At 33.9% G+C, this 16,018-nt stretch overlaps 1 protein-coding gene across 1 annotated transcript; it reads left to right on the top strand.

Annotated features, from left to right (window-relative positions):
* The first annotated feature begins 2,002 nt into the window (after positions 1 to 2,002).
* LOC149426684 (neuromedin-U receptor 2) lies at positions 2,003 to 16,007 on the top strand. Its single transcript, XM_089641561.1, has 7 exons — positions 2,003 to 2,233; positions 6,923 to 7,238; positions 7,806 to 7,984; positions 10,166 to 10,309; positions 10,986 to 11,162; positions 13,720 to 13,881; positions 15,789 to 16,007. The coding sequence occupies exons 1-7, from the start codon at positions 2,003 to 2,005 to the stop codon at positions 15,987 to 15,989; spliced, it is 1,410 nt and encodes a 469-aa protein (XP_089497687.1). The 3' UTR covers positions 15,990 to 16,007.
* Positions 16,008 to 16,018: the final 11 nt, after the last annotated feature.

The raw sequence follows: 16,018 nt of genomic DNA, 5'->3' as shown, positions 1-16,018 counted from the left end.
TGTCTTATATAGAGTTTTCTGTAGCTCTGATCCTTGACATTGCCCAACTCAAGTATTTGATTCCCATGTCTTCCTTGGGCTTCCCCGACTTCTTCTATCACTTACTTTCACATCATATAAACCAATCTTAATCTTAATCCAATCTCAATCTTATTCATCACACTTACATCAGGCTTGCATTCTGTTAATTTCCGATTCTCCACATTTTTAATATGGTCATTGGTCATACATGGTTTTACAACAGGGATATTAGGCAGCCAGGGATACATTTCTATAGCATTCAGTCTATTGTTTAGTTCATGTTATCCTTCTTAGCTCCATGACATTTTGTCATCTTTCCTAGTTCCATGATATCTAGTCATCCTTCCTACTTCCATGACTAATAATTAGTTCCATGACATCTAGTCATCCTTCCAAGTTCCATGACATCTAGTCATCCTTCCTAGTTCCATGACATCTAGTCATCCTTCCTAGTTCCATGACTCACATCAGGATTGGTATCAGCACTTCATTGTGGCCTGCTATCTTCGCTTATTTGTACAAAATAAACAAAGCTATTCAACTTGCCTTGATTTTAATAGAAGCCATATATTATTAAAAAAAACCTATTGCGACATAAAGTTTTATGGAGGGTTTATATCATAAAACTGGTTGTTCATCTGTTGCAAAGATTATGAAGGCTCTAAGTGCTAAACAAACAAACTGATATGGGTTTTAATGGAGTTACCATACGGAGTGATAAGGATCTGACGCTGGAAAGGCATGGTAGAGTGGATGGGACTCGGGAAATTATGATAAACTCTGAAACAGATACCTGGCCGCATATCTACTTTAATAACCGCGGAGAGATTGCGCTCTGCATTGAGGATTAATGATGATTAATTACCTATTGTTTTATTGGTAAAGCTGGGAGGTATCTGGTATCCAATATGGAATTACCGAGGCGAAGAAATCGGGGTTTGGGAAAGATTTATTGATAATACATAAATATTTAGGAGTTAAATAAATGTTTTGTCTTATAGCTCCACCAACTTATAATCATTATCAGCGTTACTGATCAATGTTTTTTTTAAATTTTACACAACTGATACAAATGTTCATGATACATAAATAGTTGTTAACAATTGTGTAAAATTTAAAACATTTGTTTTAGTAACTATGCAGTACAAAAATTTATTGTTTTTTGGTTTGCTTATTCATTAGATCTTCAAAAAAATTATGTAAACACCGCAAAAAGTCCCTACTGCCCAGACCATTAGGACTATGGCATCCCCAATTGGAGTATGTTGTGAAGCTGATGGTAGTAGAAGGGAGAAGATATTGAACAGAAAGGTTGGGAAGTACCTTGCTACTCAGATGTGGCCACCAAACACAGCCATAACCATTTTCACCATCTAGCAGCATTTAAATTTTTAAAGGTGGTCTTTAACTAGGGTGTAACTGAGAGTATCTACCATCTGGTTCTTCAGATCTTATATCATTTATAATATGTAATAACAAAATTGAGCAAAGTTATCATGAGATAATGCATGGCTTAAATCAAGCCATTACCATTGCAATAAAGATTCCAGCCCTTGTATTGTTGGTTATATTAATTTATTATCTGTTGGTTCCTTAGTTGTGTAAACACCACCATGAGATAACCCAATGTCACAGGATATCTCCTGTTATGTTTATCAGTGTTTAAATGAGCTTGTGCGTCTAAGCATCAAACTACAAAAATCAATAATAAATGCAAAAACCTTAATTTTCAAACATGTGCCCAATTTTAACTGAACGACTTTTAAGTCAGGAAAAATGTGATTAATTTACTAGTTTATTAGTTTGAGTCATCTTAGGTGAAACTAAATACTAAGTTAAAGTGATCTCTTCAAGCGAAATAATAAAACATTGGTTGCTCTAGAAAGGGTATATAGTATAAAGGTATACATTATACAAACGGGTTTTTAATATATAATAAAAAGGGTATACATTATACATAAAGGGTATATATCATAGCAAGATGTGTATTAGTTCATTTCCTTTTGTGAACAAGACGAAGTGTTTGTCCAAGACAGAGTCCCTGTATTTCAACACCATGAAAGAGGCCGTGAAAGCGTGGATCACAGAGGCTGAGAGCAACTGCTCTATCAACGATTCTTCCGTCACCTCCATCATCATCAAGGAATTGGATGTCGGCAACACCCTGCACAAGATGGAGATTAATGTTACCAAAAACGACTATTCGAGTGATGTAATTATCTTTTAATTAAAAAAAAACTTTTTACTATTACCAAAGTAGGTAAGTCCATATTTAACTATTTGTCACAAAGAAAGGAAAAAGGGACGCTTAGATGGTTTGGACATGTAGAGCAAATTAATGAAGGACTGTAAGGAGAATATATGATACGAACATGGATGGTATAAGAAGTGGGGGACGCCCGAGGCAGATATGGCACATGTGAGTCAGAATAACAGAAGAATATGTTTGAGACAGTATATGAATGTGAATGAGGCAAGGAGTGTGTGCCAAGACCGAGTTGTTTGGCGGTCCATCCTCTCTGCGTACCTCTGTAGAATGGCCTGATTGTTAGTAGTTAGTTGACAAACATAGTAGATACTTACCAAAGTGATCCAAATAACTAGATACTTACCTAATGTGGTACAAAATAAGTAGATACTTACCTAATGTGGTACATATAACTAGATACTTACCTAATTTGGTACTTAATAAATAGATACTTACCTAATGTGGTACAAAAAACTAGATACTTACCTAATGTGGTACAAATAAGTAGATACTTGGAGGGTTGTTTCACAGATTTGAACAATTCATCAAATTTCATCATGTTGATTTTCAAGTTCTGTGAAGGTCCTAATCAAGTTCTGTTATTATTTCAGATTTGAGAAACGATGGCCAAAATGATATTATGTAATAACCGAACTTGAATTGAACCTCTACAGAACTTGAAAATCAACTTTGAAATTTGATGAATTGATCAAATTCTCTGAAACAACCCGTACTTAGTAAAAATATTGATTTATTTGTGAAGTTTGAAAGTTATTATCATATTCATAAACAATAAGGGGAATATTTGAAACATTTGGGGGGTAGTTCCCCCCTCAGTGGGGTTAGTTCAATTTTACATGTCTCTTTTTGCCTAAACCCAGGGCCGGGCTGTGGGCTAATTCATATTGGGTAGATCAATATTTTTAATTTAAAAAAATATATTATTTCAAGTAATTCCAGTGCAAACAATGACATATTATTTTTAAAACGTGGTAGGTACTGCCGCGTTTAGGTTTAGCAAAAATTGATTAATAACGGATATTACAATGGGATGATTTATTGTTTGGGTTACTCACTGGAGAGATGGAATACCTTATTCAAAATTATCAAATTTACAACGCTATTTTTATTTATTTTTAATTTTTTTATAATATAATATTGATTACATTTTATGATTTTGACTGTCCAACTAGGAAGGATTCCCGTTTCAGGACAGTCAAATTTACAGGTTTCAAGTTATCCTAGACGAATACAGGATTTAAGACTAGCTAAAATAAGTATGTTAAAACGAAGACACATAAAAAGATACATAAAAAAGATACATAAAGATATGCTATGGAACATTGTCTTATTTTTTGACGGAAACATGGATATTTCAAAGTTTTTACTAACCCAGGATTGAAATTACATTGCGACCCGAAAATAGTCGCGTTCTTTCTATAATGACGCCAGAGCTCACAGATCGGGAGTTTTTACTTCTTCATACATAAAATATGTTTTGTTTCGATAGATATAGGGCCGGCCCTACGCGGGCGCAATTGGAGCAGTTCGCTCCGAGCGCCGACTTGCCAAGGCGCCAAGGAGCCAAGGCGCTGATAATACAATTCATTTTTGTGTGACGTTTCGCGTCGATTGGGTCGAAATTGGAATGGTGATCTGTTGTTTGTTTGTTTGTTGTCTCGCTTCGATCCGATTGATTTGATTAGATGGTCGGTCGGTTGGTTGCATGCTTGCAAAGTAAACCATTCAATCCTTATGGCCAAACTATATGCTATCGGTATTAGAAACCCCTTGCTATCATTCTTTAATTCTTATTTAAGCAATAGAAAACAAAGAGTTACTTAAATTAAACAACTTTGTGTCTACTATTATTGAAGTAACGTCTGGCGTACCTCAAGGAGCACATCTATCACCGCTTCTTTTTAAGTTGTTTATAAACGACATTATTAGTATTTTTCTCATACACGCTTTTGGCTTTTTGCGGACGACAATAAGATTCTAAAAATAATAAAAAATCACGATGATTGCCTTCTTTTCCAATCGAATATCGACTCTTTCAATAATTGGTGTAAAATTAATTGTTTGAAACTAAATGTCGATAAATGTAAAATTATGTCCTTCTATAGATCAAAAAAACCGATTGTCTTCGAATACAAACTTAATAATATTTGCTTTACAACTGTTACATCTGTTCAAGACCTTCGTGTCTCCCTTGATAGCAAGCTTTCTTTTCGGGATCACATAACTGTAAACGTTAATAAATCCCTCAAACTACTTGGTTTCATCACTAGAATCACTTCGAACTTCAAAAACGTAAATACCCTTAGAACTCTTTACTGCTCCTTGGTTCGCCCCCATCTTGAATATGCTTGTGTTATTTGGTCTCCTTTTTATGCTGTCCACATTCGACGTATTGAATCTGTTCAACATCGGTTCTTAAGAGGGATTGCTAGGAGGCTAGGTTTAGAAAAAGGCAAATACTCATATGATGAAATTGAGCAAACTCTAAACCTCTCTCTTTTGGAAGTCCGTCGGGAAAGAAATGACCTCATTTGCTTCTTCAAAATTATAAATGGGATTATTGATTCACCTACTCTACTGCAACTCATTCCCTTCAATATCCCCTCGCAAAGACTCAGAAATAATGAACTGCTCTTCCTCAACCATCAGTCGACAAATTATGGATATTATTCACAATTATCCAGAATGTGTAGACTGGTCAACTCAAGTCAAAACCTTAACTTTTTTGGGATAAGTCTGAATGATTTTTGCCAGTCGCTAAACAAGTGACGGAATATTACAAGTGTCCTGTGGTCCTGACCCACGGCATATTCTTGACTTGATTCGACTTGTCACTTTATTTTCATATATTATATCTATCATATGTCTTTGCTTTCGTGTACCTTTGTCTACTCCTGTATTTTTCATTTTAATTTATCGGTGTTATTATTTTGTAATTTGGACGATGTCCGTTAATAAATAAATAAATAAATACCTAACACCCATCTTGAGATTTACATCTCCCTTGAGGTTTTTACTAGCCCCAGGCGTCGTTTGGCTCAGAGATACATCAGTAGTTACCTAAAATAAACAATATAAAACAAGCCTAAAATATGGGGCGCGTGGCTTAAGGCCCCGTAGTAAGCGTTCAAAGATGATTTGAAAGGGAGATATGTATTAAAAATAAATAAATTATAAAACGAATGTTAGAGGGAGCGCGCTAATATTAAAAAAACGATAATAATTAAGCGAAAATATAGAAAATATTCAATAAAACACGACTCGTTAAAAAATAGAACAATATCTCTCGACAAATGCTTTAGTTGCATTTAAAGATACACTGTGGTTTTTTCATACCTATAGCATATTAAATAACCGAACAAAACGTGTTTTAAATAATTTTCGGAGCTTAAGCGATTTTTTTTATCGAGGAATTGATTATAATTAACGTTTCGGCATAACAAATTAATGTATGGATATTATCTTCAAAATAACTTTATTTGGAACTTAAAAACTTAAAGAGTTAACGAGAAACTTATTATAAATCGGTGGAAATCTGGTATGCGGGGGCCCCGGAGATAGTCAATAAATTTGCCAATAAAGTTTCCATCGAATTCTCACTATTCGCCGTCGTCATTAAGAAGTTCCAAATGGCAACCGCTTCAATTGCCTCAATTGAAACGATCAATTGACTATTGGTCACATCAGTGAGTATCATTCGCCGTTAGTGAGAAGTCCATAGTAGGCCCAGTTTAGTTATTTCTCCCAAACTCAACTATATCTGGGGCGGGCCAACGGATGTCTTCCCTTTACCTTTACAATCTAGAACATAGTTTCTCTACCTGGGTATAGGGGGAGTCGAATGGCGCAATCTTTCAACAAATAACTCACCCATACTTATACCCATACGAAAAATTATTATATTAATGAATGAATTTGTAGTTATATTCAAAAGTTACGTATGCCTACACACTTCCTAATAAACTAATAAATAAATATGTCTTAATTATGCAATGAAAGCGAATGTGGAGTTAGTTTTCCACTTAAAAGTACACATGGGTCAACATTTGAAACATATAAGTATTTTATTTTCAAGTGATAACAGACGATATCTGTATTTAGATTTTAAAGTTTTTTTTCATTTTCGCATAAGTAAGAAGTGGCAAATGGGAACAATATTTTCAAAACATCCGAAACTACAAACTTCCGTATTCACACCGTACCACAAACCCAGCTAAAAATTCTGTTTGTAAAGTTTTGTTAGCCGATATTTCAATTGATGGGTTATGAGTTTTTAACGTTCCAAACATTTTTTCACGTCAATTATGTAAAACTTAACCTAATTATGGTAAACGTTAAAATGTGTAGTGAGGGAGTGAAAAAGAGTTGGCATTTTAACTTAATTTTTTTTCCCTATAAGGGAGTCGCGACACTAAAAGATTGAGAAACGATGCTTTAGAATAACTCTCGGAATTTTCTGGCATTCTTAAGGCATGACCAAGCCTCCCCAATTACGACATTTCTAAGAAGAGTAGCAGGGGTTCGATATTTAGTTACTTTATTTCGTCGCGTTGAACTTCTTATTCGATTCTATTTTGCTATTTTGTAATTCCTGCTATTTGATAACTCTTGATTTCACTTGTAAATTTGTAGAACCTGTCCATCCTGGATGTGAGCCAGTATGATTTCCCCGCCGAGTTGTGGCTTATGCGGCCCACCTGGGAAATGTGCCTCAAGGCCGCCACGCTGGCCCCGGTGGTGGTATTCGGCGTGGTGGCCAACCTCGTGCTGCTCGTGCTGCTGGCGCGCTCGCGTCCGCTGCGCACGCCCACCAACCTGCTTGTGGGCAGCATGGCCGCGGCCGACCTGCTCACACTTCTGCTGTGCCCCTGGATGCTGCTGGTCCATCACTTCTATCAGAACTATGTACTGGGGCCTGTCGGTTGCAAGTTGGAGGGATTTATCTCGGGTTCGCTTGATTTTGATAACCATTCCAACCTAACCATTCAATTTTGCTGGTAATAATGTGTCACTTTGTACACATTGTAGTCTATCCTAGCCAATGGCAGTTTCAAAAACGGTCACCAATATTTCCTTGGTAGTATTGTCTGTAAAATGCCACCGGTATCCTTTCCATTTCCAATATAAACAGGCCTTACCAAATTTTTTTTTTCTTTTCAGATTTTATGTCCGGGTTAAATCTTCCCCATAGGAAAAACTAAACCCTTCCACACACTTTTCCACAAATGATCAACTAGTCAATCAACATTATGCAAGTGCATTATATAAGCAAAATAAATACAAAACAATACAAGAACAACACGCCAAATCACCAGAGATCAAATGGGAAAATAATTCACCGACTCCAGATATTTTCATATCAGAGGGTTCGGATTTTCACCACATTTTTTTATAAATGCTCCTTCCTTATACGGTCCCCTCTTTCTTATAAATGACCCATATACCAGAAAGAGAGGTTAGGAATAAGCTCTTAGCGGCAGGAACATGGAGTATTATTTACCAATGAGATTTTCAGGAGCTCTGCTGGTAACCAGCGTGATGAACCTGTGTGTCATCTCCTACGACCGCCTCACGGCCATCGTGCTGCCTCATGAGGCGCGGCTGTCCCGCTCCGTGGCCCTGCGTCTAGCTATCATCTCCTGGGGTATAGGCATTATCTTCGCTTTGCCGCTCTGCGTCTGGAGGAACTATAAGGTAAGACAATTCCACATCACATATTATATTCAGTAGATCTAAATATGTATGGAAATGTGAGGTTGCCAATATTTATTCCCAAGAGAAGCACGCTTGTACATGGTTGCCTTTTTATGAGGCCGTTTTGTCGCTGGACCTTTAATACCAATATTGTCATTATATTTGTCACACTTTTATTTTAAAACTTTGGCCCTACTGATATGCTACTCCTTAGCTGGTTTCCTTTTGTGTGTACGCAACTAGCGTAGCGTGCTACCAGAACTGCAAATGACGTCAAACCCGTTGTCGATGCATCGCGTTGTGTACGAATAGTAAAATAGTATGACCAATACTCACGAGCGACGAGTATGCTACCCGCACAAAATTTTTGGCCGTTTGTAAGTAACTCACTGTTCAAGTGGCCCAAGTCAAAACCAGGCCAAAATGATATATCTTTGTAAAAAAACACATAATGTTCTTTTTAACAAAGATTTTTAGCCGTCTACTTTGACTACAGCGTGTGTACTGTGTAGGATTCAAGCTTTCCTATGTAAGTATGTAGGTACTATAAACCTTTAGGGGGTAAATCAACTGTTTAATTTACTTAAGGCGATGCACTACGTCGTGTAATATTTTAAATTGAGCCGCTATCAATAACAAACCTTACGTAGATGGCGAAAAGGTTTAAATTCCCGCTTAACACCATCCGCCTGTTTTGATTTATGCAAGAAAAAAACATGGCCAAAAAGTGCCTTTTATTTTATTTTGTGGATGTTCAGGCATAAATATTTTATTTTTTTTCGATCATTTTATAAATAACTGAATTTGCAACTGTAGCGTGTTCTATTACACTTTGAGTGAACTGTAAAAAAACATAACAACATAGCAACATAAATCTTCATAAGGTCCAATGTGGGTAGGGCTGTTTTTAGGGAAGGAGATGGATAGTAAGGAAAATAGTAGGTAATATTCAAAAGCTGTTTCAATACTAAACAGCAACATTATACAATAAAATCATATGAGAAAATGGGTTCGTAAGTAGGAGATTTTGAACTTTAAAGCAGTTTTCATAGGCCTTATACATTTTTTTTTCTTGGCTTATAAAAAGACTTATCTAAAAAATACTCGATTATTTCAAAGGCCAAGATGTATTCTACTCGCAGTATTTAATTAAAGCATCTGAAACATTTTTAGGCGACTAAATTTTCAAATCAAAAACACATTATTTTGCATTACTACGTATGGAATCGCCTTAATGCGTCGAAGCGTATACCCGGCTTCGAACGTTTTTAAACCCTTATTTGTCAAAAATAGAAAAAGTTTGAAAAAAATCGAAATGTTCGGATCAAAAAATGAGTGTATATTACAATTTCATTATGCGTGTGAAAATGGTAATGAGTTTAATGTGCCTAATTAGTATATTGGTTCATTGATTCATGTTCTCGTGTATCTATATATTATACTAGTGGGCCGGGGCAGACGTTGTCCTGCCACAGACCGCCCTCTATGTAGGGAAGATAAAATTTGTGTTTTTATGTATTATTGGATGATAAATCTGAAAAAAAATCGTTGAAAAAAATAATTAAATCTAGACAACAGCGCCATCTATCGGGTCCAAAACTATCATATATTTCAAGCTGGAGACAACCATACACATTAACAAAAAATCATTGAAATCGGTTGGGCGGTTTCGGAGATTAGCGTGTACGAACAGTGACACGTGATTTTTATATTTTAAGAATGATATTTATGTATTAGCAATCGGTAGAAATATCGATTTGATTCGTGATTTATTCATTTTTTATTATTGAAGAAGAAGTTAATACTGATAAAAATCAATCAGAACAAGACACAAAAAAATAAAAAAAGTCTCAACTGGGAATCGAACCCAGGATCTCCGTCTTACCAGGATATCGCCTCAACCAACTCGGTCATTGGTTAACCATGGTTACAAATAAATTCGTTCGAACTTTGTAATCATTCAAAAAAGATATCAACCAAAAATATGGGAAAAATTAGTTGAAGAAGATATTGTTAACTCAAAATTTGAAATATAACAATAAGAACAAACTTTAACATTTTCAGCGATATCGGTCGACTACTTTTCGAGTTTTGCGATCACAAACATACGCAGGCTGAATTTTGGTGGATATAATAATCAAAAGTTATTCCAATCGTTGAATGTTTATTTGTTGATTACAGGAACGCCAGTGGAAAAACTTTCTGGAGACTTATTGCACGGAGAACATAGATATTCTGCCCATATATTGGCATGTACTGCTTTTCATTTTGGTATGGCTGCCTCTTGCGATCATGTGCATCTGCTATTCAGCAATCTTTTGGAAGGTAAAATATATTTATTTTTTAAAAATTCGTTAAATTCGTTTAATCGTTAAATTTATCGTTCCAAAACTGCTTAGCGCTTAAAGTTTCGTGTATTATGCAGGGGAATAATCATTACTTTCTGTTTTATAAAATATTATTTGTGGATTTTGTCAAGTCTTTTTTAGTCGATTTTTTGTTCAATTGACCAATACGGGATATTTTTGTGATAAGTATTATTCTGAATGTTTTTTAAGGATATTTGTGGATGAAATTTTTATTGAATTGAACAATATGTCGTTCAATTAAACAATTGGTTGATTTGTGTGGTTGTACGTAGATATTAGTGGATGTTTGTTGTTTGTATAAATACTCTGATTGAACAATTTGTGGATGTTAACATGAGTTTAAGACTAGGTATAATTGACGTGTAAAAAATAAACCAGACAACGTATATTATTTATGTACTATTTTCAAAAGTAAATAGTTTTGAAACTCGAGATGGAAGTCAGAAGGATTGATATTTATTGTTACCTAATGTAAAGCAAATTTCTTAGAAAAACAAATTTTTAAAAAGTTTTTAGTTTCATTAAGCTCGTCCCTTGGAAAAGTCATTCTTATATAGAATCCTTGTTGTACGACATTAAGATAATTTTTTTCTAGTAGGTATAGTAGATATAACATTTATTTAATTTTTCAGTTGGACCGTTACGAGCAGCAGATCTTGAGGCGCGAACACCCCTTGTCCGTGTGCTATAAGACTCGGGTGGCGAAGACTATTTTCATTATTTTGATCACTTTCATAATCTGTCGTACGCCGTTCACCGTTCTGGTTTTCCTGAGAAATAACAAGCTAAAATCGGCACAGGTCGATTGGGTAAGTGAATATTAAGACGAGACAATTCCCTAAAATAAAGCCAAAATCTTAACGACTTAAGTGAAGCAGCTGTGCACAAAAATATGCGACGCGCGGCCCTGGTGTATTGGACAGACCTGCGGTTGAATTTTCCCTATCAAATCTTTAAAATAAACTGGAAATCTTAACGACGTAAGTGACGAAGTCGTGTAAAAACAATATTTGGCGCGCGGACGGTGTAATGGGTGGACCTACGATCGACTTTACCTTAGCAGGCCTACAAAAGCGATCTTTCCGTGGGGCTTTTTAAAATTATTTCTGATAAACGTATTACTAAAATCTTAAACGTTTCTAGAGGGATTCCTCGGAAAGTTACTAATTCATCGCCTAGAAAAATAAAATCTGGTTCTTACCGCTAATATTATAGTTTGAAAAGGTTTATAAAATTTTCAAACCGTTTACCAAAAAATATTTTAATGGTAAGGTCCTGTTATTATTAATCTTAAATATAAATAACTTAAATCCGTAGGGATCCCTCTAGAAACATTTCAGATTTTAGTAATACGTTCATTAGAATTAACTAAAAGGTGAGCGTCGCACAAAACCCCGTTATTAGAGTCTTATAATTAATTACACATGATATATTTTTATTATTTAATATATGACAGAAGATAAAATTCTGAGCGAGGTTCATTGATTTTGTATTCTTTGTTATTGGGTGGCAAAAATATTATATAAAAATAATAATAGTTAAATCACACAAAATTAATAATCCTAAATTTAAGAAATTTAGAAATAAATGATTAACAATGTTTTCTCGATTATTCACGTAAAACTGCAATCACCACAAGATTTTATATATATATTTGATAATTAAGTTTTTATTATAACCTAAATATAAAAGCTTCATTAGGTGGGTACTTATTGAACGATACCTGTATTGTACATATGAGTCGATGTACAGTATTATATAAGTACGTTCTCTGAATGCGAAAATGAGCTCCTTCTGATCTACACACTCCCCCAAAATTGGACAAGGGCTGTTTTATAAAAGCAGAGCATCCTGATTTTATGTCTTATTCAAATATGTTATAAAATAGACGAAAAAGTTTGTAAAATACCTGGATTGTATATTATAGGATAACTGTTACCACCAGATGATAACATTTGTTTATCCAGTGGATTGATGGATCGCAAATTACATAATAATGTACATAGGTACGACAACAACTGCTAACCCTTCAGCCTTCCAAACATTTTTCCGATAAGTCCCGACGAATGATTCTGAGGTATTTTAATGTGCCATAATTTACTATATAATTTAAAAATTTCCGGTGAGAAAAATTAAGACAATGTTGGTAGTTCTTATTCGTAAGTAATATTAAGTATGATACAGTTAAATATGACCGAAGGAGACAGGATCCCATTAGCTCAGGTGGTAGAGCGATGTCCCGGCAAGGCAAGGGTCCTGGGTTCGTGTCCTAGAATTGAGCCTATCTTTTTCTGATTTTTCTGTTTCAAATTTTCTTTTAGGAATCGATAATATTGTCTTCAATAAATACATATTACAATTTGAGGTTTTAAGCATTATGTTATTCCAAAAAAATATTTCTAAACAATGAAATATTAACATCACACATGAAAATTGTCAGCAAAAAAACATTTTTACTCGAAACGTCCAAAATTAAAAAAAAAATTATATTTAGAAAACACATTCCTTTTGGGTAGAGAATTAGTGAGATAACTATCACTTCACTTTTGATGCCGTTCATACAATAAAAAAGATGAACAATCTTTTAACTTTCAAGTGTCCCGCGTGAAAAAATCTCGCCGATTTTTAATCACTCACTTCGATATATTTAAGGATTTTATCCATGGATTCAATTATAAATATTTGAGACAAGTTTGTTCTGTTCTGTTTGACATTATTACTTATTACTTATTATTGATTATTATTCTTTTCAACAACGAACAAATTACATATCTCTGCATTATAGAAAAAAAACTTTTACAATGTATGGACGCCCCGGTTAGATCTGTTCTTCAGAGTCTCAAATGGAATATGATGTTTGTGGCTAGTAACGTCCTTCGGAGGCTCTAATGGAATATGATGTTTATGGCTAGTAACGTCCTTCGGAGGCTCTAATGGAATATGATGTTTGTGGCTAGTAACGTCATTCGGAGGCTCTAATGGAATATGATGTTTATGGCTAGTAACGTCCTTCGGAGGGTCTAATGGAATATGATGTTTGTGGCTAGTAACGTCCTTCGGAGGCTCTAATGGAATATGATGTTTATGCCTAGTAACGTCCTTCCGAGGTTCGAAGGGTTGTAATCAAGTACTGTTGTATATTATCATAAAGTGTGTAACCTTCATGCTATTTATCGGCAGAGGTTGGAAGAGAGGATGGTACGCCACGCGAACTCTATCATGGTGCACGTCTTTTGTTTCATTCATGGACCTTACTAAAGTAGTTGATTATTTTATGTCAAGACCAGTTAGCTAGAACTGTTACCTGAACCTGTTTCAATAGCCAAATTATGAGATTGTTGAAATGATGAAATGTTTTGTTTACAGGTCGACTCTGCTTTCCAAATATTATGGTTTATATCGCACTACCTGATATATCTAAACTGCGCTATTAATCCTATTATCTATGGCCTAGCTAACGAAAGCTACAGAAAGGCTTTGGGCTTAACTCCGCTCTACAAATGGTTGAGCAAGAAGAGCAAAACAGTCGTGAGTACTTTATATAATTAATTAAATACTGACGTAAACAACGCGATTGTCTACAAATAATGAAAATCAGGTATAGAAAAAATAAAGATATCTAGTGATGTTTTCTAATGAAATAATATGCTATATTACTTTTACTCATATATATATATATATATATATATATATATATAAATATATGTATATCACACATTCTAGATTTTTTTATTGAATAAATATAATAAAAATAAAAAAAAAATAATAATATTCTTTATTCAATGCTTTTACTGACATATGAAAAGCATTGAATAAAGAGTATTATATATATGAGTAAAAGTAATATGTACTCATATATGTAATACTATATTTCAGTAAAAGCATTGAATAAAAAGTATTATATTTATGATTAAAAGTAATATGTACTCATATATGTTATACTCTTTATACAATGCCGAAAATACTGAAATATGGAAAGCATTAAATAAGGAGTATTATATACACGAGTAAAAGTAATATGAACTCATTTATGTAATACTCTTTATTAAATTATTTTACTGAAATATGAAAAGCATTGAATAAAGAGTATTGTATATATAAGAAAAAGTAATATGTACTCATATATGTGATACTCTTTATTCAATGCTTTTATTGAAATATTAAAAAAACGCACTATTAATAAATATGAAAGATGTAACGTATCGTTTCATAGATTTTATTTATTATTTAACTCACCTTCACACCATGTTTTTTTGACTAAGAAGGTGGTCGTTTGTCGTTCCTATATATCCATGTAGCATTAGGTTTATGATGTACATTATTTTCCACTCAATTTATTTAGCTTAATTAAAAATTTCATGTTTGAAAAAAAAAACCGTTCCAAAATTGGTACAATTTTTATCTGCTCTTTTATCTCAGGATCCAAAGCCAGAACATTTGCCTCTCTACAGATCTGTTACAGTACAGATGGAACTATAAATTGACTCTAATAGGCCATTGCAACACATTTAAAAATATCGATTCTTCAAAAATCATTCATTATTTTTTTAAATTCTTCTTTTTTTAGTTCTTGAAACCAGAGGGTTTAACAAAAATCAATTGGTGAAATCGGACCTTTTATTATAAGCTAAAAAAGGCTGTATATAATTTTTTTAAGAATGTGAAAAAAAAAAATCGAAAAATCAGTTAAAAAACTGTCAGCCGCTAATATCCTTCAAAATTCAGACGGGGAGCGCACCCAGTGATGTGTTTTATTGGGTTCCATGATAACTCAACACAGTGACAAATCAACACACTTTTAAAAAGTGATATAAAGTCATTAGAAACGATGAATTTTTTTTAAACCTAACCTACCCTAACCTAACCTATTTAACCCAGTTAATAAAGTTTTTGTTTCATCACTTTCCATGACTTTATATAAATTTTTAAAGATGTGATGAATTATCATTGTGATGATTTATCCGGTCACCGTTTTATTGTTTAAATATGGATCAATAACTATGGTGGGGTCAAAGATCGTAAAAATAAGTAAATATACTTTATTGTTTCTTTATGCAAAAATACTTTTACTGTATTAAAAAAAATTCATCGTATCGAGAAATGAAGCTGTCAGATACGCAAAACATCAAAGCCAGCGGAATATTCAGTGTTATATTTAAAAAAAAAATACTGTTTGGAATTTTATAAAAAAAGAGACCGGAATTTTCGTAATAGATATAGTGAAGTCACGAGTTAAAACAAATAAAGAAAACAAATGGATTTGTTTGCTTTATTATTTAAGAACTATAAGTTTCTAATTTTTTAAATAGCATTTTCGAAATCCAGGTTGTAAGACTCATTTACACCATTTTTTTTCAAAGCCATTATAAAATGCATGCTAGTGGCCTATTTAGTGAATTATTCTATCTTGCTTATTAAAAATGTTACTTTTTCAGAAGGACGAACCTGATAAAAAACAAGATACACCTGACGATTTGAAGAATAAAAGCAAAGAGATTAAGCAGTCCTGGTACAGATTTGGGATGATGCAAGGAGGAAAAGTTACTTTGACACAAAACGAAAAAGATACTAACACCAAATCCGACGTCAAAATGTGTTCCAGCAAAATAACACCTCTTCCACAGGACAATATCTAGGGTATACAATTAAACGAACATCTTTGTGC

This window comes from Hesperophylax consimilis, chromosome 1 (assembly GCF_061612785.1).
Source record: "Hesperophylax consimilis isolate HC1 chromosome 1, BYU_Hcon_1.0, whole genome shotgun sequence".
Classification (NCBI taxonomy): Eukaryota; Metazoa; Arthropoda; class Insecta; order Trichoptera; family Limnephilidae; genus Hesperophylax; species Hesperophylax consimilis.
Note: the sequence above shows the minus strand (reverse complement) of the source record. Positions and strands in the feature narration are given on the sequence as shown.